Here is a 25,002-nt window from a genome sequence, read left to right as displayed (position 1 = left end):
TGAGGCTGGCAGGCACCTCTGGAGGTGACCCATCCACCAGGCAGGGCTGTGCACAGCCACCTGCCCAGGACCACGTCCTGCCAGCTTGCAAACATCCCAAACGTGGGAGACTCCTCAGCCTCTCCGGGCAGTGCTCAGTCACCCTACAGTGACAAAGCACTTCCTGAGTTGTGTTCAGTCACATGAGATTCACAAAGGGGAAAAGTAAAAGAAAAATAATTAAAAAAAAAAGGGATTCCATGCATGCTTCCTTTACCATCTTAGCATTTCAAGAAATTTCTCATGAACTTTAACAATAAAAATTCCATCTTAAATCCTATCCCCAAATCCTTGGTCTCTAATCATTAGAATTAGCAGGTAACCGTAAGTATATTAATCAACCAAGAAAAACTGCATTACTTCAGCTAAGTAGATAAATCCTGCTCTCAAATGATTTTCCTTCCAATTAAGCAGTTTCTAAACATGACAAAGCTGCTGGAAAAAATCCCACTGAAGATTCCAGCAACTCTTTAGACTCTAGATTTCTGGATGAAACCTTGTTACCTTTATTCTGTAATAAATACATCTAGCAATCATATAGTTCTGGCCACCCCCAGGAAACGTTTCACTGACCTGAATATGTCAGAAAGAGGGAGAAGCAAATGACCGTACTGAAAAACAGATAAATGAGAAAACAGTAACCCAACTCTTTACTGTAGCATTGTAAGTCATTTTTGCCACAATCCAGCAAATGCTTAAAATTGCTTAATTGCTGTTTGAAAACCATCTGTGATGCGCAATATATGATTTTGCTGTGTGGACTGTCATAAACCATCATCTCAAATACACCCGAAGATGAAAGGACTGATAGCTTTGCCTGGAAACTCCAGCATCACTGTGAAGTCTACAAGGAGGCAGAGCTTCTTCTTATCAACAGATTCATTTTCAGGAAAGGCAACTAAGTTTACTTTACTAATAAAATGCCATTCTGGTTTTCAGAACAACTATCATTCAACTTCTGTGATTCCAGAAAGAATCTGAAAAAACCTCCACCCATTAATATAATCAATTCTGATTTCACTGGAATAAACTATCAGAAAATAAGGAGAAAAATCACATTCTTTATTTTGGGTCTGAGAAAATGGAGACAATATTTAGCGTTAATTTGTTACGTAAGTAAAAAACCAACATTTTAATAGCATGAAGATGAACATAAGACCAACAAGTAGTTATTGAAAATTAAAAGAAAAGGAAAAGCTAAAGGGAAAAAAGCAGTATTTTATCATTCCTTTCTTTGTATCTCACAGAAGAACACAGCTCTCAGGAGCACCTACTCCAAGGCACTGAACAGATCACAAAGATGTGGATACCAGAAGAGATGCACGGACCAACTCCCCATCAGCTCCAGGGCAGTACTGCTGTGCTCAGCTTCTCCTGGTGATGCTGTGCAACAGCTGTTCCCTCCCGCACAACCAGACATTTCTGAACTACCACTACCAAGCAGTATAATTGAACCACAGACGTCAGCAAACAGTTTTGTGCCTATCTGGATTTTTTTTGCATGTAGTTGGTCAGGAGAGATGTTCTATGTCTTTTTCAAAATATAAAGTAATATCAGTCCTCCTTATTGTGTTTTCAAGCACTAACGTGAAAAAAATGCTACTTGAATTAAAACAAAAGCTCTGAAATTCTGATACTTCTGGAACAAAGAGATTAACATTCTTCAATTAAGACAGGAGAAAGCTTTCTTCAAATTGATTTGCAATCAGTACATACTATTTCATCAGTTCAGAGATTAGATGTGTGGGTAAACTGGTTTCCAAGGTAACTGGCCTAAGCATGGGGAAGTCATCAGGGTGATCAGTAATTCAAAAAATTTGGAAGGTACTATGTGGAAATAAAAGTCACTGAACTGTCTCCTGAGATAAGCCTGAGATTTACTTATTTTACATAAAGCAGGGTAGGATTACTTTGAACAGTGTTTCTAATGTTTAAACTGCAAGGTCAGGAACGGTGCCCGAGAATCTGACACACAGCTGGTGGCGACAGCATGAAAGCACTGACATGTGAGCATCAGCACTTGGGCACCACGAGCTCCCTCGAAGTATCTGCTGCAGTGCTATCAGGTATGGCACATCAGTGATATGGAGCTAGGTAGCAACAGAAGAGTGTTAAAAACAGAAGAGACAGCTGAAGAATGAGTTTTAGGCCTTCGGAGGTTTGTGGTGAAGTTTCACAACAAATGCCACTGAAAACACACGAACCCAACAAACCCAGGTTTCCAAAGCCTGATGATGGTTTTTCAGGTTTTAGAGCTCTAGGCAATGCAGTTCTTAGACATACACTTAGATAAGAGCATTGCAAAACATTCTGCATATTTAACTGTTTAATCCTTCAACACAAAGGTGAGTATCACTAAAGACAACACTCAAAGGTTCTAATTTTTGATCCAGAAGCCATGCTTGGGCAAATGTTTAACTCTGAGTTTAACCCCAATTGACTGTACAGACTGGAAGGCCAGAACTGTGGCATTTCAGCCACAAAAAGTCTTTTGGAGCCAGTTAAAACATAAATGAGAAATACAAGTCGCTGGCCTTACATCCTGGTGTTTAGGTGTTGTTCACCTTTCCTCTCACACAAGTTGCATAGCAGATATCAATTTGCAGTATCAATTCATATTGAAATTCAAGTTCAAGGCCAAAAAATCCCAGTATCTATTTGCAGACAAGTTTGTTTGTTTGTTTTAACTGAAGACATGTATATATATGCAGTTACCATAAAAAAGACTGTGTGTGCAAAAGAGGAAATGAAATTCTGAAGAGCAACAGTCAGCAAAAAGAGGGAAATTGTGTCTAAAAAAATATGAAAGAGAATATAAATTGGCCTTAAGCACAAATGCCCCTGTCCCCAATGCACAGTGACTTCATTTCTAAGCAAGCTTTGCACAGAGGTGGTTTATGGGCTGAGATCCCACCGAAGCACCTCTACCTGGAGGTCAGAAAAATTCCCTCCCGGCAGCGGCCACTCTCTTGGACTGCTCCCAGTGGGAGCACAGGGCTGAGGAGACCATTTTCTGCTGTGGAGGTGGAAGAGGGGCCTTCTGGACAATCCACTCTTTCATCAACGGGACAGGAACGCTGAGGTGCCACTGAGGCCCATGGCCGCAGCTTGGCAGGCTCCTGGGGGACGGCCTGCCTTTGTGCCGAGACCGAACCTGGGTACTTCACTTGACTTGTTACAAACTCAGCACCGTGGCATGACAGATGCCACCAGTTCACTGCTGCTACTCTACACTGTGGGAAACTATATTACTTTTCTTTTTTCAGTGCTCCAAATAGCTTTTCTGAAAGCTTTGGAAAGGACCTGAGAAAGAAAAGACCAGCTCACAATATCTGAAATGCTTTTTTGAGCTCAATCCTCTAAGCTGCTTCTCAAGCTTGAAACAGCATCACCGACTGCAAAAATTCAGGGGGCTTCTGTAGGAATATAAGCTGAATGAAATAGCTTTCTAAGCCTTGTGCTCAATGCAAATATTCCTGTATCGCACAGAATTCTTGTATGCTGGTATGTGCATTTTGTGTACTGATTTTCTAATTTGCAGTACCAGAAAGAAGTTTGATACAGTACCAAGATAACCTGGCATAAACATACTGAGCAAAAGTATCCTGTGCAGATTCAAACACAAAATCCTCCAGGTTATATAATGACTTTGGAACTACTTAAGGAACACAGTAAGGAATACATTTTCTTAACATATCCATGGAAAGAAAAAAGGTCGCTTCAGCTAGGCTAAGGAAGATCCACGGTACTGGAGGAGGCACTGATTTAGGTCTCACTAACAGCAGGACTCTACCACAATTCCACATTTGCCTGTTACACAGTGAAACAAAACCAAACCAAAAACCAAATTGAAGTCTGAGGCTCACAGCTCTACAAAATAAAGGCAGTTCTCATCCTGTAGGGTATTTCTTGCAGAAGTTCAGAGAGCTTCTCAATGGGATGGAATAATGCTTGTTTGCTTAGCTCCACATCTCTGCATCAAGCTTCCCAGAACATTCACTCATAAGTTAACACAGGAAGAGTCACTGTACTTGCTGTGTAAACATGCTTAAAACACCACAGGAAAAAGAAAAAAAAGGCCACCATCTTTAAAACAAGTAAAACAACATACAGCTGCTTCTACAGAGATGAATCAGTCAATCCCAGCAACTACAAGAGAAAATCTCTGATCCTTTAAATATTGCATTCTTCAAAACAGCTTACCAGGGGTTTGCAACAAGCCCCAGCTTTGGTTGGTGGTATAAGGGAACACAGACTTATTTAGTTGCATACACACAATCGTGCATGCTCATTTCAACCACAAATGTTGAACTTTGATTGGAAGCTCTCTAAACATGTCCTTCAATTGCCATAAATAAAATACTGTGAAACCATCAAATAAGTTCTACAGAAACCAGCCATGCTGTGTCACTACCTCAAAGTGCATTCTCCATTCCTCAGGAAAAAAAAAATATTCAGCTGGTGTTTACAGTCTCTTGTCAACCACAGAATTGCTAGTAAATTCTGTATCAATCCATCAGTAATTAACATCTGGGCAGACAAAGTACAGATAATTCATTTGGCTTATTTTACATAATATTAGAAAAAAAGATAAAGAATATGACAACATGACAAGGTAGACTAGTCTTTGCTGAGCACCAAAAGCTACAACCAGACTGCCTCTGGTACCAACCTCCCTTATTAATTCAGGTCATTTTAATTCAGGTACACCTAATTTGTACTGCTGCCTGCAGCAATACATACACACATTCCCCAGGATGCTTCCCCACTCCTAAATCTTTTCTGTTTCCTGTAAATAGCTTGATACCGCAATACAAAGAAAAGAAGTACAGATTCAGAGAATTGTAATTTGTTTCCTCCTTCCACTGGCCAAGCATGTAATTACACCCATGACAGCTAATATTTCCAAACAAGTATCTAGTCACGTTGGATTGCTGCTGCGAAGAAAGTCAGCATTTTAATAACAACACTAAGAACTCAAGGTGCTTTCTTTTACCTCCTCTGTATTAATTACAGTTTCAGTTCTGCCAAAGATATCATTGCCAGTAATCCCACTCTTGACAGCCATGGCTTCATGTTCACTAAGGAGCTATTACAGCGAGTGAAGTACATCTTGAAGGCACTGGAAACTGCACAGAAATTCTCCTGAATCCGAACGGTGAAGGACGGAGAAATGGTTCAGGAATGATTAAGCACTTCAGTAGATGCAGCTGCAACTCCTGGTTCTATCCACAGATCTCACCTGTACCTCCCTTACCTGTAGATCAGTAAGCATACACTGTAAAGAGTTTCTTCTAACAACATTCATCATCATCATCGTAAGGTTCCCAAAAAGCAGTTATCTGAGTTTTATTTTTAGCATTAAAATTTGAAGCTCTCTATTCCACTCCTATCTCTTCCACCAAATCCAGCTGCATAACTGAGAACTATTTCATCTTCCCCTGGCTGTTTCTTGCCCTACAGTGTTATCTACTGGGCTTGTTTATACTCACTATGCAGACAAAGAGACATTCTGGTCACAAAGTGAATATCTCGATAAAGCCCTGACTGTATATCAAAAACAAGGCTGTTTCAAGACATGAATAAGAAAGCCTGTTCTGGTTATCCAGGATTTAAAATTATTCTAGTTTCTCTATTCAGTGCTGTTCTAATTATATTTTTTTTTTCCTTGGGATGTGCTTCAGGTTTGGATTCCTTTCTCACCTTTCAGGCACCATCTTCAAGCAAATAATGGGAGAGACAACATAAAAGAGAAATCAGATTTCAATTGACATTGTAATGGAAGGAAACAGCATGGAAAAGCATCCAGGGAGGAGTGAGGTTTGAGAAACAAACACTGTTTATTATCACCAACTAGAGACTACTCACAGTAAGGTATTTAAGGTCTTCTTATTTGGTCAAAGCAAAATACAACACTATTGTGTTGACTGAATTAAAAATATGGAGCTGAGCCCTTAAACTCCCACAAAATCCCACAGGAAATTAAATTATTTTAGGGGTACTGCACCATGTAAGTAAGCATAAGTAACAGTCATGGCCCTGCCCTAGAGTCAAGGACCAGCACATCGAGTCAGTATGGTGTTCTGCAGCCTCTCTAACTTATACCTCTTCCAGCTGCAAATTCTTTCTCTAGAGATGTTTTTTGGTTCTGTGTTCAACAGAAAGAATGGAAGAGCACACAATTTAACCTACCTCACAATGAGGTAGAAGCTGTCCTGAGAAATGAAGAAGTTTTGAGTCACAGAATGGCTTGGGACCTCAAGAAGCACTCAGTTCCAACCCCCCTGCCATGGGTAGGGCAGCCTGCCATCACATCAGGTTCCCCAGAGCTCCATCCAACCTGCCCTTGAATGTCTTCAGGGATGGGGCACCACTGCTTCTCTGGGCAGCCTGTGCCAGTACCTCACCATTCTCTCCGTGAAAATTCTTCCCTCAATATCTAAACTAAAACTCCCCTCTTCTACTTTAAAACTGTTCCCCCTTATCCTATCACTATCAACCCATATACAAAATTGATTCCCCACTCTCCTTCCTAGGCACGTGCTCCAAAGAAGGTTAGCATTCTTCCAATTTGTTTTACTAGTAGCCTGGGCAAGCCAAAGTTTCCATGAGTATTATTTATAGACTTGGAACAGATCTGAAAAAGTTGCCAGCCTTCATGAGAGAGAGTTCATATACTCCACCATCACTAAGCACAAAACTGAGAAACTCCATTAAGCAGTAACAAAGGTTTTCCTAGCATCTCCTTCATCAGCTTAGAGATGTGATGTGATAACACAAAGGAGACTTGCTGACTACTAATTAATCTCATCAAGAGCTGCTTTCAACTGAATGCATTACATTCTTTCACGAAGCTGATGGCATTTGTTAGAAGCTGTCACCCAAAAAAAGCATGGCATTTTTTTAGTTCTACATAAGAAGTACTAAAAGCTAGGAACTTTATGTCATTTGCTCTTTTTTTGAGGCAGCTTTGAATTTACTTGAGCACTACTTGCTTTTGAAACTGTTTCCAACACAGCATCATCTGTTGTTACAAGGAGATCTACCTGGAGCAAGCTTTCCAATACAACTCCTATAATGCATGAAAGGACCATCTCACCATTACTCAGTGTAAGCAGACAGCAGACCACCTGCTCAGCACTGTCTTAAGGCTCCTTGCAGAACAGACTGAAATTCCCAGCATCTGCTGCTATGGGAATACAGTCAGGGCAGAGTAAAGACCGGTACTCCCCACAGTTCTCAGGTTTTGGTTTTTTATTTTTTCATCACTATGTCTGTAGAGTTACTCTGTTACAGATGCATGCTAAGGTAATGCCTGATTTTCTATTCTTTACGCCTTGACCAAATGGTGTGGAAGCCCCCGCTCAGGACTCGCCTGCATGGTAATGACAGTGTCCAGCACTGTCCTCAGCCAGTGTTGGCTTGCAGATGCTTTAGGCCAGATACATCATGGCAGTGAATGCTGCTATAAACTCAGAATTTCCTCCCTTCCATCAACCCCATGTTTGGTGCCCTCCCGCATGCCGTCGGCAGTTCTCGCAACAAGCTCAGTGAACTGAACCAAAGCCAGTGTCGTAAATACTGAAAAGCTGCTCTCGGTACCAGTGTTGTAAATACTGGAAATCTGCTCTCAGTACCAGTAAGCTAACCTGGACGAAGGGTTGCTCAATGCCAGGGAGTCCCAAAAACCCGTAACACCTTATTTCTGATGGTAGCACTGAGTTCTGCACCAAATACACAGATGTGGATATCAGTACCAGCAGTTGGTTCACATAAAGGTATTTTAAAGTTAGTTTATACTACAACTATATGAGGACTGAAAGGAGGGCAGGGGACAGACCCACTTCTCTGCTACAAAAGATAAAATGTTGACCTTCATTTTCAGAGCAATTCAAGCCAACCATTAAAAGACAGCTTGTATTCAGTGAGTCATCAATGGAGCTGTATCTTAGAATTCCAGCATGTATAAAAGACCAGGAATTTGATCTAGTATTTCATTATTATAGTACCAGCCTTGTTAAATAGAGAACAAAACGTACCAGAGAGAAACTGCACCATGCTCACCCTTAATCGACATTTTTACTACTAGCAGGTTTGCCTTGCACTGTGAAAATTCTTGCATATAAAGCAAGTACCTTTGGGACCATTCTGTTTATCAAAGATGAATTTAACAGAGTTTTCAAGACAAAATTTTCTCTTTCGAAACCTTTTGATGAATTACTACAACATTTTATTAGCCAAATACCTGCATATACAAATAAATGCGTTCTTCCAATTCTTACTTTTCTGGGTGTGCAGATGTGTATTTTAAAAAGGGCCGTCAGCAGATGTGCCTGGGCGAGTTGCCCAGGTGGAGGGGCATTCCCTGCAACACAGCCCAGAGCAGATGGAGCTTCCTCTCCCCTTAAGTGTCAGCCACAGCTTAACCAGGTTCAAGGACAACTGCAGCAGAACATATGGCACACCTAAATTCTGGTGTCTGACACAGTGAAGAGGCAGGCTATCAAAAGCAATGAAGAGTGAGATTAGATCTGTGGAGCAAAGAGTGCAATCAGAACGAACAGCATTTGGAGCTGCCATGGATACGAAGCTACACATTTCACAGACACTTTTTAAAACAAATTTTAACTGATAAACTTGAAAATGCATACATAAGCAAATGCAGAAAGCTTGAGGCAAATTCACTTCCTGGTACATCTATTTAAATTAATAGTAAGATCTGCTTACTAATGGCAATATAACTTACTGATGCTGCTCTGACCTAACGCTTTTTCACAAACTAGCACGAGATGATGAACTGGAAATTCCATGTATTTCTTATGTCCACTGCTCTCTAAATCATTTATTTCTCGCTGAGATATTTTTATGTATTCAAACATGATATACTTTGAGATAATATATCATTTAGAGCTAAATCTTATAAAGAGAATGAATTAAGATCTTGGTAGAAAATTGTAACAAAATAAAAACATAGAAAGGCTTTACATAAAAAGTGTCATGAGTGAGGTAAATAAAGAGTGATGCTGATGTGAAGTTAAGAAATAAAGTTCATGAAGGCCTGAGCAAAATGAAACTGTTTTGCATTCACAAAGTTCAGCCTCTAAAATGTGACATCATACTCATCCACATCAGTTTTATGTCATACCAAAAAACAGAGCATAACTGAGGGAAAATTTCAGCAGTTACACAAGCTGCAGCATTTGAACTAAAATTCTCCCACAAAAGAAAGTAACTTCCAGTTGACAAATGAGCAGATATCCATCAGTTGAAGTGCACTCCTGAGGGTGCACCAGAACTGCCCTGAACAGCGCAGCACAGACGGGGGCAGAGTGCCGTACTGCTGAACCTGCACAGCCACAACAGATGCCTGGCCTACTTGATTCAAAAGAATACTCCAGTTAAAACCTGAACAAAATGGAAATAGACAAAAGAATCTTTCCAGATTAACAACCACTTTTATGGAGAAAGAAAGCCCATGCAGCAATGGCACAAAATAAAGAAATCACAAATGTAGCCCACAGAGAATGCTTTACCAAGATAAACTCTGCAAAAAAGAACAACATAAGACGAACCACTGAAAATTCTTGTCTTTCAAGTGATGACTGTATGTAAAACAATGACAAAAACTCATAAACTGAAAATTTAAATAAAATACTCCTCTTTTTTTCTTCACTACGTTTAAAGTAATGCAAAATGTCAATTACACAGCCCTAGAGAACAAGATAACAGAGCAGAAACCAAAATGATGTCCCAGGCCATCAACAACAATAATGGCACTCTGGCAAATATCCACAATCAATACAGAGCAAAAACCTGAAAGAGCAGACGAGCAGAGAGCAGACCCGCTACATACATAAACAACAGTGCTCAGATAACATCTTGCAATTGACTGAGGCAAAATGGCAAAGAAAGTGTGCAATTGTAAATTCCAGGTAACGCTGCACCACAGGACTACTGATGCACCGCTGCATGCCACGGATTATCAAATGCCAGCAATCCCAACTTACTGCGAGCTGCTGAGTTTTATGAAATTAGCTGAATGCCTTCTTTCCTTCATTATAGAAATGATTTCGTAGAGAAGCTAGCAAACATTACTAACTCCAGACATTTTACAAAGCAATTTTGAGACTGTAGTGAAGTTGTACAGCACAACACGGAATTAGTCACCAACTCAGCCACACGGCCACATCTGAACATTCACACTCTTAATTCCCAGCAGAGCTTAAGCAGCTAAGGACAGAAACAGGAACACACATACTGAGGCCACTATCACATGTAAAATATCAGTGGGCTTTGCCTTTGTTGCAAATGAACACCACCCCTTAACTGTTTTATTTTTGCTCAGGTCATCTTTAATGTCTCCTCTTGGTGGACATTAACTAACACTTCTTTAAAGATTTCCTAAATCTTTTCGCGTTGCTCAACAATGCTTGTAAATTCAGGTCATTCTGCTCATCCTACGGCACAACAACACAAAAATAACCTCAACTCTTTTTTGGGTACTTATTTTGACTGAGAAACAGGAAATATTGCTATGCTCAAGTTCTTGTTAACAGGAAACATTGAAAGGCTACTAACAATCCTTAATCTAAACCTACTGTCTGTCAGGGGTAATGGATATATATGCATGCAAAGGTCATTAATTGTGTCACCAATTAAGGTGACACTCCAGTCATCATCACACCAACACAGCTGCAGTTCTTCCCTTTGCTTTTCTTTCAAGGCAGCAAAATGCAGCACCCTGCAGATACTCTGTAATTGTTTCAAGTCCAGAAAAATTCAATATTGTGAGCATGTTGAACAATGAAGCGTGGTCTGTCATATCATTCTACAGTGTTTAACACCACGACTCTAATTAGCAATTAAATATACATTATAGGCATTGAGAAAAAAGGAAAGGGCAGAGCTTCACAATTCAAAAAACAAGCCAGAATTTCCCTACCTAAATGTTTATGTGTTTTAGGAATAGTAAAAAACATTAAAAAACCTTCTAAATCCTGGAAATCTTTATTTGACCACACTCCACCACGACCACAAGTAACGACTCAAGCCGTATTCAATGAGGTCTTGTTATAATAAATGTTTTTAAACAAAAGTAATTACTACATCAGCTCAAGGAGGGAAGGTTTAGACTGGACATCGGGGGAAGTTCCTCACAGAGAGAGTAATGAGGAGAGTGGTGAGGTGCTGGAACAGGCTGCCCAGAGAGGTTGCGGATGCCCCATCCCTGGAGGTGTTCAAGGCTAGGTTGGATGGGGCCCTGGGCAGCCTGGTCTGGTACCAGATTTGGAGGTTGGTGGCCTTGCCTGTGGCAGGGGAGTTGGAACTTGATCCTTGGGATCCCTTCCAACTCAAGCCATTCTATGATTCTATGATCCTACATGCAGGGAAAAACATACGGGAACTGCTGCAACATCTTTGGATTTCCAGAACCACGTGTTGTTACAGAATCATAGAATCAATTAAGTTGGAAAAGACCATCAAGACCATCGAGATCATCAAGTACAACAATCAGACATATCACTAAATCAAACTGATCCCATCACTAAACCATGTCACAATTTGATAAGCAACACAAGAGCTCACTCTATATTTTACCAATATCAAAATTAAAGTTGCTTCTGGATGTAATTCAGCAACTTCCTTCGCCAGAGTTCACAACTGGCAACATAATTAATTTTCTGAGGTAAATGAAGCCTTAACCCCAGCATGGCTGAGGCAGGCAGGAGCTCCGGGTCCATGCAGACTCAGACTCTGCAGTGCCCAAGTGCTTCCTGTGCCTATTACCATCAGCTGACATCTCCATTCTCAGTCAGTTTTCAAGCTACCTCACTGTCTGCTCTTCTAGGCCATACTTCATCAGCTTCTCCATAAGGCTGTTTAGTCAGAGACATCACTGAAGTGAAAGCAGACAAATTCCTATCACTCTCCCTTCATTCTCCCAGCCAGTCATTTCATAGCAGAAGATTATCAGGCGGGTCAAGTGTGACTTCTCCTTTTTAATGGAGAAAACTTACTGGTAATGACTGTATCATGCTCTTGTACTTAAATACAGTATGTAATCATTTTTGATCAACTGCTACAAAGACTGGAAACTGTTTAACTGGCAATGAGGAGAAAAGAAGAAAAAAAATCAACACAATTTAATGGTATTTCCTCCTTTGCACACCTTAAAATATTGACATGAAAGCAATGTGAAAATATAAAGAATATAGCTTTCAGTCAGCCTACCAGATTACAGAGGTGAGACAAAACTGAGCTACTTTTTCAGAGGAAACTGCTGGGCAAAGAAAAAGAAAAAGATGTGCACTCTGGTAGTCTCATGCTCTTTAACACCATACTGAAATGTTCTCAGTTTCATTATTGCACTTTGCCACATTTCAAAGGATCACAAAATCACCAAGGTTGGAAAAGACCTCCAAGATCATCCAGTTCAACCATCCACCTTCCACCAATGTTTCCCCACTAAACCATGTTCCTCAGTACAACATCTAAATGTAATTTCTAAATGCCCTGCTTATGACTGTTATATTTTTTCTAGGGTGCTCAAAAATCTCCAGAATCATCAGTTCACCCTGGTCTGCCCTTGTAAAAAAACTGGAGTATTCAAATGTTCTGATTATTCCGGTTAAGAAGTACAGGCACATGAAGTCTACACTACATTACTTAGTTCAGTGCTAACAAACAACAATCTTTGGACTCCCAGGTAGGCAGAGCTAGCAGGAGAATATATACTTGAATATCTCTAGATATGAAGATTCTGATTAAATATGTGAGTACCTAAATATGCCAGTCCATCTTAAAAAATGACTGCAAATTTAAAAGATGCAAAAATGATTAAAACCCGGACAAAACGTCGCTATGCTTGTTTACCATGAAAACCACGACCTCTAGCTGAATTAGGCAGGAGTTTGGTAATATGACTTTCAGGAGCCTCTGTGGCTTTATTGCTTTTGAAAAATAACATGAATAGTAAGACACGCTATGAAATTAAAGGCACTAGGCCTACATACAGCATAGAGTGAATTCAAAAAAATGTCCTTTCAACATGAACCAGCATCTTACGTCCTTGAGATTATGCACTGAATACTCAGGTAGATGGAAACTGCAGAGAAGAACATGAAAAAGTTACAGATGTGCACAGGGTAAGAAGCACTGCTGCAGGTGTGCTAACACAGAGCACACGGAGCACACAGCTGAATTCTGCATTCACACCTTCCACTGACTCTACTGTAGGGAAATATCTGAGGGAGCTCACGGATCTCTTGAATCAACTTAGTGAGTAAAATTAGCTTCAGCTCTCACTAGAATACTCACTATATAAAAAGGACACCTGAGAACAACAGGTATCATTTTGTACCATTTAACTGCGGGAATAGCAGCTACTTTTTTAATAGATTATTCATGGCCTGTAAGTTCAATAGTGCTGAAGGAAATTCCATACCTGAGGAGAATTAATAGACATTGCTAGACAATACAATGGCCTATTAGAACCATAAGAAAAGAGAAGGAAATTGCCTGTGCCATTGCTCGCTATTACAACTCTTTAATCTTAGCTGGAAAATACTTCATTCCACCTTAAAAGAGGAACACTGCCTCTTAGTCCTCAAGTGTTTTTCTTTATGAATATACCAGAGATGCTATTATGCTCTTTTTCAGACTTCGCCATCCCTCATTGAGCAAGGTAAATTTATTAAGCCTCCTGTTTTACGATAGAACTAACCAAGAAAAAGGAAGATTAAGAGCATCAAGTTGCTGCAGCTCTCCTGCAAACTCACGCATCTGAGGTAAAATCCACCACAGTCCTGATGAAGTCTCCTTATTGAGTTACAAAAGGACATCCAGAATTCCCTGCCGCTACCAAAACATGTTGCTTCAAGTACCTAGGATTCCATTTCCCCTCCTCACAGCTGCATCACACTGCGGGTTGCCGCTGTTGTTCTGTGCAAGCTACTCACAGAGTGGCTTTCTCCTTAATTCTCCCTCCCTACAAAAGAGTCATTGGTTCGCAGTCAAACTGCGCAGCCCATAAATCCATATCCACAACTCAAGTCCTCGCAGTCACCCATATTTTACCACAATCCCTCTATGCAATGCTAAGGCTCCCCACTTGCTGACATGAACAACTGCTGCTAGCATGCTCCAGCCTCCTAAGACAGGACTACTGAAATTTCTCAATTGCTCTACCTTATCAAAGGCAGACACTAATTTAACCTGACATACACTACCTCTCATAAATTCATCCAGATGTATTCTATTTTCCCATTTGCCTCCCTGCCTTTGATTATTCGTTTTTTCTTCATTGCTTTGCTATAAGACAGAAAAAGAGATTAATAATTTTCAAGCTGCCAAAAGCATCTCTTCAGTATGTTTTGATAAACAGCCAGTTTTGCTCTTTTACAGTTAAATCCCATCTCCATTTTTAAATTGCTGTATGTTCTTTTTGTTTTGAAATGTATTTTAGAAGACTTTCTGAAATACAACTTCTTCCTTCCAACCACCATCCAACCTGAGTGCTAGAACTTCTGTTCATCTTTATTTCACCACAAGAACTTTCACTGCAAGAGTTTGTTCTTGCACATTTATTTCACTCTAAACCCTGACTCCATGTTGCACCTGACCAACTGTACTAAAAAAGAAGGCACAATTACACTGTGTGTACTGTAGAGTGATAGCTCTAACCATAACCTCACGCTTACTGCGTGATGTCTCACTTCCCCTCCTGTTATATATACCATGGATAAACAGCTTTTCACTAGGCAGATTATTTTCCTTTACAAGGTCAAACTCTGCTTGACTTCTGGCACCATCTTACTCACGCTTTAAAACTTCTGAACTCTATGGCAACTTCCATTTTTTCAACAACCACTTTTGCCACTCCTTGCAAATTCTTGGCTAGCTTCTGCTATTCTCTTTGGCTGACTTCTCTTGTAGTCAGATCTGCAATTCTTCGGCTCATGTACTCTGCCTTTTTCTGGAATGCATATTCTGAATGTGAGAGGCTCCAAGAACCCCACCGTTAGCTCCCTTGGTGCTCTGGTTTACCTCATTTCAATCCATTTCCCTACAGCTTCTCAGTCGGCATATCTGAAATTCAAAACCTTTAATTGGAAACCCTTTCAATTTGAACCACATAAACCTCTGATTCATTCAATCAATCACACAGTGCAAACTCTTTTTCTACAAATGGCTCTTCTAGAATGTCCTCTGTGCTTATAAAACCAAGTTCAAAGGAACAGTGTTTCTGTTTAGTTCACTATCTGCGTATGAACACAGCAGCCAGGAATAACTGGTCCCTGGCCCTAGCAGTGCAATTCAAGTCTCCACAACACTCTGTGATAGACAAATAGCTTTATTCCATCCACTGTGCTCCAATATGATTTCCTCTATATTTAATATGAGAAAACTCTTCCACATTTAAAATTATCATGTGCCAAGGCTCCCAGACAGTGAAAGCATACAATTCCAGCTCAATAACATACTTCACATGATATAACTATGCAGAAGAGACTTGCCTTTTAATGTCTAAAATAGCAACTTGCTCTGTAATGTTTCATCTTGCTGCTCTCTACCTGAGAGCACCCAGCCTTCTTACAGGAAAATGCCAACTTTTTGTTCCCTTCCCTGACAAAATATACAAAATGTTTTGCCAAGATTTCTTGTAACAAACGTAACTGAAATATAGAGCTGGGTCCCAGAAAAACTCCATATATTCTACTACCAGAACAAAGAAGCTAGTTTTAAGCTGTTAACTTTCACAAATAGTCAAAGTTTGCATCATTATCTCTGCAATATAGCACATTTTATTACTACTTAGTCTGTAGATTTTCCCACAGTTTGTAGCACCTGAAAAAACGCATAAAGCCATTTTACACAGTGTGTTTCAAGCTACCTAAGCATGAGCTCAGTACCCCAAGCTATTTTAGAACTGAAAATTAACTGAGCTGTTAAACAACTTTCTGCTTGTTTTATGGAGTTCAAACATCTGCATAAAGGTTCAGTGTCACATTCAGTATTACCGCAGAAATTGGCAACAGAGCCTAAGCCCACTTAATTCCTAGTTTCATGGAGTCATAGAATGAGTGAGGCTGCAAAAGACCCCTAAGATCACCCAGTCCAACCATCCACCTGCCACCAGTATTTCCCACTAAACCATGTCCCTCAGTACAGTCAAAGCTGCCTTCCATTCCTCCTGTTGTAAGCAAATAACAGACACAGCAGAAGCAGATTTAAGGAAACACTCTTCCAGTGGCTTCAGAAGAAAGTTGCACATCCATATTTCTCTGTAAGGATTCCTAAATAACCCATTCAAAACCAAACTATTCGTTTTAAATATCAGATATCCTGAGGATCCCTCTGCAAGTTCTCCTTTGACATCTGCCTTCAAGAAGCGCCTAAGATGCACCAGGACCACTTCATTTACAGAACCATGAGCTCACAGGCTGGAAGGGACACATGGAGATCATCTAAACCCAATTCCATAGTCACTCAAGTAAAACACAATTAGAAGCATTGGCAAGGTGGGCACCTGGGACCATTATTGTCTGTGGGAAAGTAACCTTCACTTATGACTGCTGTGAACCAAAAAAACACTTGATCAAGATTTTAGCAGTGGATAAATGTCACACTAAACATTGAATCAGCAAAGAAATACTTCCTTTTTCAACACTAAAATTTGACAACATTGCAAGTATACTTTATTTTTATGTTTACTGGTCAATATTTTGGACAGCAAAAATTACGAAAGTGACTGTAGTGTCAAACTGTTTCAGATTCACTCTTCACCAGCATTTAGAAACCTGAATAAGGGTTAGTGAGATAAAAAGAGGAATAAGTAAAGAAAAAAAAGGTACTCCTGGAATTGATTATTTACTGAGAAAAAAACAGCATGCAGTTCCTAAGAAATTTTGAAACAACGAGAGATACAAATGTCATTTATATTTAAACTGATGTTCAGTCACAGCACTTCTGGGAAAACCTCTTCAGAGGCTCACATGAAAAAAAGAGTGAAGCACAAAATCAGATTGCTGATGACGATGGGAACAAAACACAATCTGGAAAGCTGAAATGCGGTACTTAGGTTGAACAACAAGAGGGAGGAGCAGCCCATGAAGCATGGACACCAGAGATTATAACTCTTCTGTCTGAAATTAGATGCAGTACGGATGTCCCATCCACTGAACATGCTTCACTCCCATTAAGTCCTCTCCCATAGATCCTACAATACAAGGTCCCCCGAGGAAGCTTTGTGCGATCCTGAAACTGCATGGCGCCATCCTTGCACCCCGAGCTCCCTCCCACCCACCCGGTGGTCTGCCTGCTCCCTGCCCTCAGCCATGCTGGGCACAGTCCGTGCAGCAGACATCAATTTCTGCAAGCAGCTTTGACTGGTTTATCACATTCCTTGTGCAAGAAATAGGGTATCTGCTGGAGATGCAACCATCAGCTATTGGTACACCAGAATTGAAAGGAGGAAGAGAGGTAGGCATTAACCTTCCACCCTAATTCTATCCAAGATGGAGGAAAGATGGTTCTTTTTAAAAAAAGTCTATGATACACGTGGACGATTAATACACTTTCCACACTTCAACAAATGGAAATTAAGAGTTAATGAATCGTGCTGCTGGCCAGCCCTGCCTAATAATCCCATAATGTCTAGGATGCAGCATATAACTGAACTCCCAGGCAACCCAGCAAAACTCAACAAATGGCCAACAAGCCACAGAAATTCCATGCTTTTCCTTTTTTTTTTGGTAGAAAAGCATCCCTGAGAAAATCACTTGATTACATTTCTTTCTCATCACACCTACAGAACGTTTTCACTTCTTACACTTGGGAGTTTCAGCTCTGCCACTGAGCAGATACTAAACACCTCACAAGAACAATCCAGGGCTGACCAAGGCCTCCATATTGCTACGCAGACACTCCACATGCAATCAATGTGCACAAACCCTGCTCAGCAACATGCAGACTCATGCTCACTCCCACTAGGAGCTCCTCCTTGCCTCCCTTTGGAACGTTTCTATGATCAGCACAGAGCGCACACCTGCTCAGAGCAGGGAAGCAGTGCTCCAAGAACCAAGAAACTCACCCAGACAGAGACAGTCCCATGCAGCCACCAACTGCAGGAGAGCTGAGGTCAGCATAACCCCACAGACCTACAGTGAGGTCCCATGGAGCATAGGATGGGTGACAGTGAATCACAGTCTGCAACAGAGGAATTTCCCGTATCCACTGTCCTGTGTGCTTCTTTCCAGAGCGAGTTTCCAAACCAGTTTCCTGCTCAGGTGATAAGCAGAATTCAATCTTTCTTCAGTTGGATGAATAAGGTTTTATTTGTTCACCTTTCTGTCTGTATCTCAATGTTTGTCATAGTCCAAAGCATCTCCACTAATGCAACAAAGCAGTTCCCCTAAGTGGTGGCAGAATCTCTGCTCTTCCATCTTAGCATTCTTTTCATGTATTTCTTAGACACCTCCCTGAAAATTTGCACGGAACAAAAAAAAACCATTACTGATTCAAAGATGTTTCTGCTGCTGAGACCCTCGAGTAACAACTTTAGGATACTACCCACTCATTTCACAGGTTACAAATTCACACTCTGATTTTATTATTTCAAAGCTCACCTGTAGGAAAATGGAGGTATGATACTGTGAAATCAGCACTGGGTGGAACTGCTACCTACCGGAGCATTTAAGCACAAATTGATTCATTTTAATAAAGGCTTAACAGTTTTCAGCAGTTCAGAAAATACTCCTAAATTGCTTTGTGTTTTCCTCTCTCACACACAGTATGTGTATGGCAAAGTTTCAGATAAGTATTAATGAAAGAAGATATTCTAATACATGAAATGGCCAAAACTGGAAAAATTCTTACACTCTTCTGCTAGCAGGCATCCCTGCAACATACAGCTAAAGTGGCCTGCCTGCTGAATGTGTATGGTACAAATGCAAGGGGGGACTGGAGGACTCTGTGCACTGATCACTGATAGGTATTTGCTGGATAGAAGCTGCTCCCCAAAGGCAGCTCTCAGCCTCCTTGCAGCGTGCTGAATCAGCGAGGCCATCAAAGAGGCCACACAGGAGCCCACAGGGACAAGTTTCTGTCCCCAGCTGCCATCCCAGCTCCCTGCCTGCAGCAGCACAGCCAGGCAGGCCATGGGGAAGGGCAGGCAAGCAGCTTGCTGTCCTCCACGACTTGGCTATACTTCCTCCTCCTGTGAGGTCTCGCTTCTTCCTCCCCATGTGGCCAACAGGTTGCATGTGCTTGAGGGACACAGGACACAGCACATCACCCCTCCTGCATTGCTTTCTCTCAATGCAACTTTTATTCTGCTTTCCTCCTGGCTACAGTGAAGATGCTAAAAGAATTAAAGATACGATTCTTTTACTTTGGGCAAGCAAGAATGCCTTATTCCAAAACCCACAACAGGTATACTCTTTCATTATTCAAGCATTTTTCTGATGGACTCTTATTATCTCTTGATAATATATCATATGACATAAACATAGCATGAAGCTCCTGAGCAGAAAAATTAAAGAACAAGAGAATATTTGACAATAATTCAGACAGAGCACAGCAACGCACCCCTGTCAGTGCTCCTCTGAGCCCTTTCAAAGCAGCAAGGGCAGAAAACCCTACCATCCGTACTAACATCACTGTGGTTGCTTTCCAAATTCTTATCTTTCCTATCTATAATAAACATAATAAAGCCAATTTGTGTTCACTGCTTCTAGAAGACAGAGAAGTCATCTTATGTGCTAGTGCAGCCAGAAGAGGGGAAGGAGAGGGAGGGGGCACCTTCCAGAATCCTGTGTAACAGAAGTTTTCTCTGCTTCATCTCCAAAAAATTTAAAGAAATTCAGCTCACTTAATTACATGAATAATCCAGAGGGAGCACAAACACTGCTGGAATTTTTGGTCAATGACACCAGCCTGAATAAAATACTAACAACAACAAAAAATCCATTATTTTGGCACTGAATATTTTGTTTCAGTCTGAAGAATGGTCCCCTCCAAGCACGAAGAGCACACGGCCATTCCCCTTTCTCCATACCACAATTAATGGATGCCAAAACTTGCTTGCTTCATTCAGACTGAGGTTTCCTAGCACAGCTATGCATACCTTATGCTAATACAAACCACAGGTGGTGCAAACACAAGTTTTGTAAACAACATTACTTCACATTCAATAGTAAAATTTTTTTAGTTGACTTTGTAATTTTCATTACTGAACTCACACAGAAACAATAAAGTGCATTTTGGTGAAAGATCTTTGATTTAAAAATGTGCACACTTCAAGTACTTCACCCCATTTAGCCTTTCAAGAGCCCTTTCTGAAAAAAATGACTGTTTCTGGATGTTCATTAAACATAACATGGAAATAAAGTGCTTCTGTACATAACTCCAGGACTCCACAGAGAAATACTGCTACAAAAACATGACTAGTTATTTCTTTCTAGCTGAAAATACCCGAAATAGTCTGCATTCTTGCCTGCAGTTTCAAGGTGTTCAAGAACACACCTGGAAGAACTCTGCAAGAAACTCTGCCTTCATTAGGTGTTACAGGCAGCTGACTTCCACCTTTCCATAGCTCCTTACTTGCACTGGCATACACTAAATATCCATATTAAGATTTAATAAGGTTTTAAGAAGTAAAAACGCTACTAGAAAAGGTGATACTAATTCAGATGCAGAACAGTAACTGCCCTCTGCTACTGAGACAGAGCCACTCTACGACAGCACACTGTACTTCATGGCACAGTGTGTAAACACAGTGACTTTGGAATATCTGAGAGCTGAAGCAAAGCCATCCAATCTAAAGAAGCTGAAGTTTCAACAGAAAAAACAACAACAACAATCAGCACAAAGGCCACCAAACACCCTCTCCTATGCTCACCATGTGATTACAGTTCAGTTGTCCATCAAAATATGCATGTTACAATTCTCAGACTCCAGACTCCCGAACCTCCATTCTCAATTTCAGCGAGCTCAGATAGCCACCAAGCAACCTAGGAAATGACACAAGCTAATCAGAGCTCAGCTTGCTTACTTCATTTAGGATTATACTCACAGGCTGACTGCAAAAAAAGGCTATCAAAAGATCCTCCACAATCAGTACAAGTTCAACTGTCAGAATGTATTTCAAGACAAGTTGTCTTTGAAAATGAACCAAACTGCTGGAAAAGAATGAAGGAAACTTTACCTTAATCGGAGCACGGCTAAACTGTATTTTTCTGTTGGCTGGGATTTCATCTTCATCTGGCAATCCATTAATCTCCGAGTATTCCATATCAGGTTCGTAACAGTTATTCTCATCACTGTCATCCTGGTCATCCTGTTCTGTCCCTGTCTCCCCCCAGTCAGAGTTATACCTCGATCGTACCCTATACACGTTGTAGTCAGAATGCATGTACACGTGGGAACTCTGGAAATTATTCCCATCTTCATGCACTTCTTTCTCACCTGCCTCATCATAATGGGTCTCAGCAGTGTCTGAAGCAGCATCTGCTGCCAAATCACCCCCTGAAACTAAATTTCTTTGTATTTCTGCAGCTTCAGGTCTATCAGCAATACCCTCTGCATTTTCTGAATGTTCCTTTTGTCGCAACAAAATTTCTGCATCTGTTTTTGCCTTACTCCTCGCAGAACTGTCCGCAGACTTTTCGCGGTCAAGCACCAGATCCTGTTGACTGACCCCAGGGCTCTCAACAGAATCAGCACTTGGTTCTGTGTTCTTCTTGACTTCTTCGGCTGTTTTTGAACCCGACACAGTGCCTGTGGTCGCCTTCTGTCTCAGTGCAGGAGGCGCGCTGTTATGCTGAGAGTGCTCAGCAGACATCGTGCCGGATCCCTGCTTGGCTGGCGGAGACCACGTGCCGGCATCCTTCAAAGGACTGAAGCCCTCAAGGTTTCCAACAGGGGAAGAGATGTTAGTGACGCTGGATGACAGGTTGAGCGGGTAGTGACCGGTTACGGAGTATTCTTCATTGTTCTCTGACTTTTCCAAAACAACAACGTTGTGTGAGTCGGCGTTTTCAAAAACCGCACTGAGCTGACTCACAGTTGGAGAGACAGTCTCCGTCCTGGGGCTGAGGCTGTCCAGGGAGTCAGTGCTGCCCCTGTGCAACTTGGAGCTGCACCACTCCTCTGCCAGCTCGCTGGAAACCGCCCTCTCCTTCTTTGGGGAATAGCGATTGGAGTGTCCCACATCATGAGCGTTGCGCTCAAACATCTTGCGCGTTTCGGTAAACTTGGAGTAAGAAGGGCCATCATGGATGGTGTCAAACCTGCTAATCCTCTCTGAAACAGAAGATTCCAATTTTACAATTGAACCATCTGCTTTCTCTACAAACTCTTTGGGCCTGTTTCGTCTCTGAGGTGATGGAGGGCCACCCTTCCCCCTGGTTTTGGGGGCAGCTCCAACACCTTCAGTGGGCTCCATGCCCATCTGCATGAATAAGTTCTTAATCCTATTGACATTTGAGCCATATTTCCTCCCCCTGCTCTGAGAGGCCTCTCCTTCCTCTTTCGTTTTTGGGTCTCCATCTGATTTCGGTTTGTCAAAGGTGCTTTTCAGCGCCTGGAACTCAGTTCTGTAAGCATTCCTGTGAGGAGAGGCACTTCGGAGGGTCGATCTTTCTCCCGAAGACTCCGTTTTCATCATGTTTACTTCAGGAGAGCAGAACCAGCTCACATAGTTTCCACAGAGCCGCACTCAAGTGAGCCGTCCCAGCCCGGGCTCAGGAGGTGCTGCCCCCTGGCAGGGCCATCCCCAGCAGGGCAGGAGGCAGGGGCTAACCCAGCTCGGGCACAGCAGCACAGCCCAGGCCTTCCCAGAGCAGCGGCAGGCTCAACCTGCAAAAGAAAGTGGGGTGTTTTCAATCATGCCATGCACTTGCTCCTCTTTTAATCTAAGCCATTATCTCCCTTTAGTTATCTGACGTATTTACTAAAAATAACGTAAAAAATACAACCTAATGACACACAAACATACGAGAACTTTCTCACTGCAAATTCGGTGTTCCATAGTGTGAGAGCAGATTGTCATTTCCCAAGAAGTATCGTGTCACGAACACACACACACACGGGAAAGGCAACACACTATGAGAAACATCGCTACTTCTGTTATTGAGCTTTTCTAAAAGTCAGACATCGCAAACGTCTGAGTTGCACACATAAAACTACAGCAATATATATACAGTAATGCAAAGCAATCCGTGCAAATGGCTCTGCTCCCCGAGGCAGTCCACAACCCGCGCTCTCTCAGAGGAACGTAAAGGCACGAATACCATCACACTCAACGCGCGCCCAGGGGCTCTTCCAAAGCAGACCCGGCAGCCCGAGGGAACCCGCCGTTAGCGCCCTCGCTCGAAGAGGCGCTCGGGGAAACGCGATCCTCTCGCACAAAGTTGCCCGGTGCCGAGCAGCGCCGCGGCACCCCGCCCGGCCCCGCGCAGCCCGGCCCGCACCTGGGGGCTGCCGGCCCGCAGGGCTTCCCGCCCGCCGCAGCTCGCTTCGCGCCTCCGCCGCCCGTGCGCGCCAGCCCGTCTTGGGCGCTGCGGGACGGCGGCCGCCGCTGCCCGGATCCGAGCGGGTGGCGGATCGCCGCGGGAGCGGATGGAGGCCCCGCAGCGCGGGCGCGCACCGACCCGCTATCGGCGGCGACGCCGATGGAAAGGAACTTAAGCCGAGCGGACGGCTCGGAGCCCCGCGGCGGTTCCTCGTGGGCGGGCGCGGGTCCGGCGAGCAGCACCTCGCCCGGCCGAGCCCCGGTTAACGAAAACGCGCTGCCGAGCTCCCCCGCGTCGCCCACCCCGCGCTACGCCGCCTTACCCGGCCGGGAGCCGCCGCGGCTCCGCCAGCGCCCTCCTCAGCGCTGCCCCCGCCGCTCCTCGGGCTCTCCGCAGGAGCGCTGCCGCCGCCCGCCCGACAGGAGGCAGCGACCGCCGCGGCGCCTCAACGCCATTGCAGGCGGCGGCGGCGGCCGGGGCACCGACACGGCTCCGCACGCACACCCGTGGCGGCAGCGCGGGGGAGGAAAGCCGCCGCACCCCGCTGCAGCCGCGCTCCCGCCCGCCTCCCGCCTCCCCGGCACGGCACGGCACGGCACGGCACGGCACGGCGCTGCGCCGCGCGGCCCCCGCCCGCCGCGGGACGCGCCACGAGACGCGCCACGAGCCGCCGTCGCCGCCGCCCGCCCGCCGCCGCCGGGTGACAGGTGCCTCACCTCCGGGACGGGCCGCAGTGGTTCGCTCCGCCGCGGGGGCGGGGAGGCGGCCGGCCGCGCTCCCGCCGCAGTCCGGCCCCGGGCGGTTACCGCCGAGCGGCGGGGCCGGGCTCGGCCGCCAGCAGGTTGCTGGCACGCCACCGCCACGCCGCGGCCCCACCGGGAGCGCCGAGCCTCGCCGCCCCCCGGGGCGCCGGTTTCAGCCTGCGGCCCGGGGAGCGGGGCGCCAGGCCGGCGAGTGGTGTGCCCGGCTCCGCGGGGAGGGCGCAGTGCTGGCAGCGCGCGGCGGCGACCGCCGCCTCCAGCCGCTGTGGGAACCGCTGGCGGGAGCGGCACCGAAGATTCGCTGCGGGTCGAGTGCCGGCACGTTCCTTCTCCAGCTATTAAGAATGAGCCGTTGAACCCTGCCGACACGAAGGGGTAATGCGCTGGCAACAAATCCAAGCAAACGACGGAACTCCGTAACATCACTGGCTCTGGAAGCTGCTGAGAGGATGGAGCATGACAGTGTCACAGGGTAACAAAGCATCCCGAGTTGGAAGGGACCCACACAGATCACTAAGTCCAACTCCTGGCTCCACACAGCACCACTCAAAATGAAACCCTTTGGCTGAGAGCGCTGTCCAAACGCTCCTTGAACTCTGACAGCTTGGAGTTGTGACCCTGTGCAGCCCGTTCCCTGCCCACCGCCCTCTGGTGCAGACCCTTCTCCTGACCCCCAGCTGCCCTCCCCT

The 25,002-nt window shown here is 43.7% G+C and overlaps 1 protein-coding gene across 7 annotated transcripts in view; it reads right to left on the bottom strand.

The window, feature by feature from the left end:
- The window catches only part of PPP1R9A (protein phosphatase 1 regulatory subunit 9A), a 132,915-nt gene extending 108,543 nt beyond the window's left edge, over positions 1 to 24,372 (bottom strand). For 3 of the 7 annotated variants that reach the window (XR_008208866.1, XM_052692376.1, XM_052692378.1), the window contains exons 1-2: positions 23,875 to 24,068; positions 21,245 to 22,896 (exon numbers count right to left, since the gene is read on the bottom strand). Coding sequence is in view for 6 of the 7 variants with exons in the window: in XM_052692376.1 (XP_052548336.1) it covers positions 21,245 to 22,705 (1,461 nt within the window). In the remaining variant the exon portion in view is untranslated. Of the gene's footprint in view, positions 1 to 21,244; positions 22,897 to 23,874; positions 24,072 to 24,268 lie in introns of those variants that run through there. The other 4 variants (XM_052692377.1, XM_052692379.1, XM_052692380.1 and 1 more) reach the window with 4 other exon arrangements.
- Positions 24,373 to 25,002: the final 630 nt, after the last annotated feature.

Source organism: Tympanuchus pallidicinctus, unplaced genomic scaffold (genome assembly GCF_026119805.1).
Source record: "Tympanuchus pallidicinctus isolate F22 unplaced genomic scaffold, pur_lepc_1.0 scaffold3, whole genome shotgun sequence".
Lineage (NCBI taxonomy): Eukaryota > Metazoa > Chordata > Aves > Galliformes > Phasianidae > Tympanuchus > Tympanuchus pallidicinctus.
Note: the sequence above shows the minus strand (reverse complement) of the source record. Positions and strands in the feature narration are given on the sequence as shown.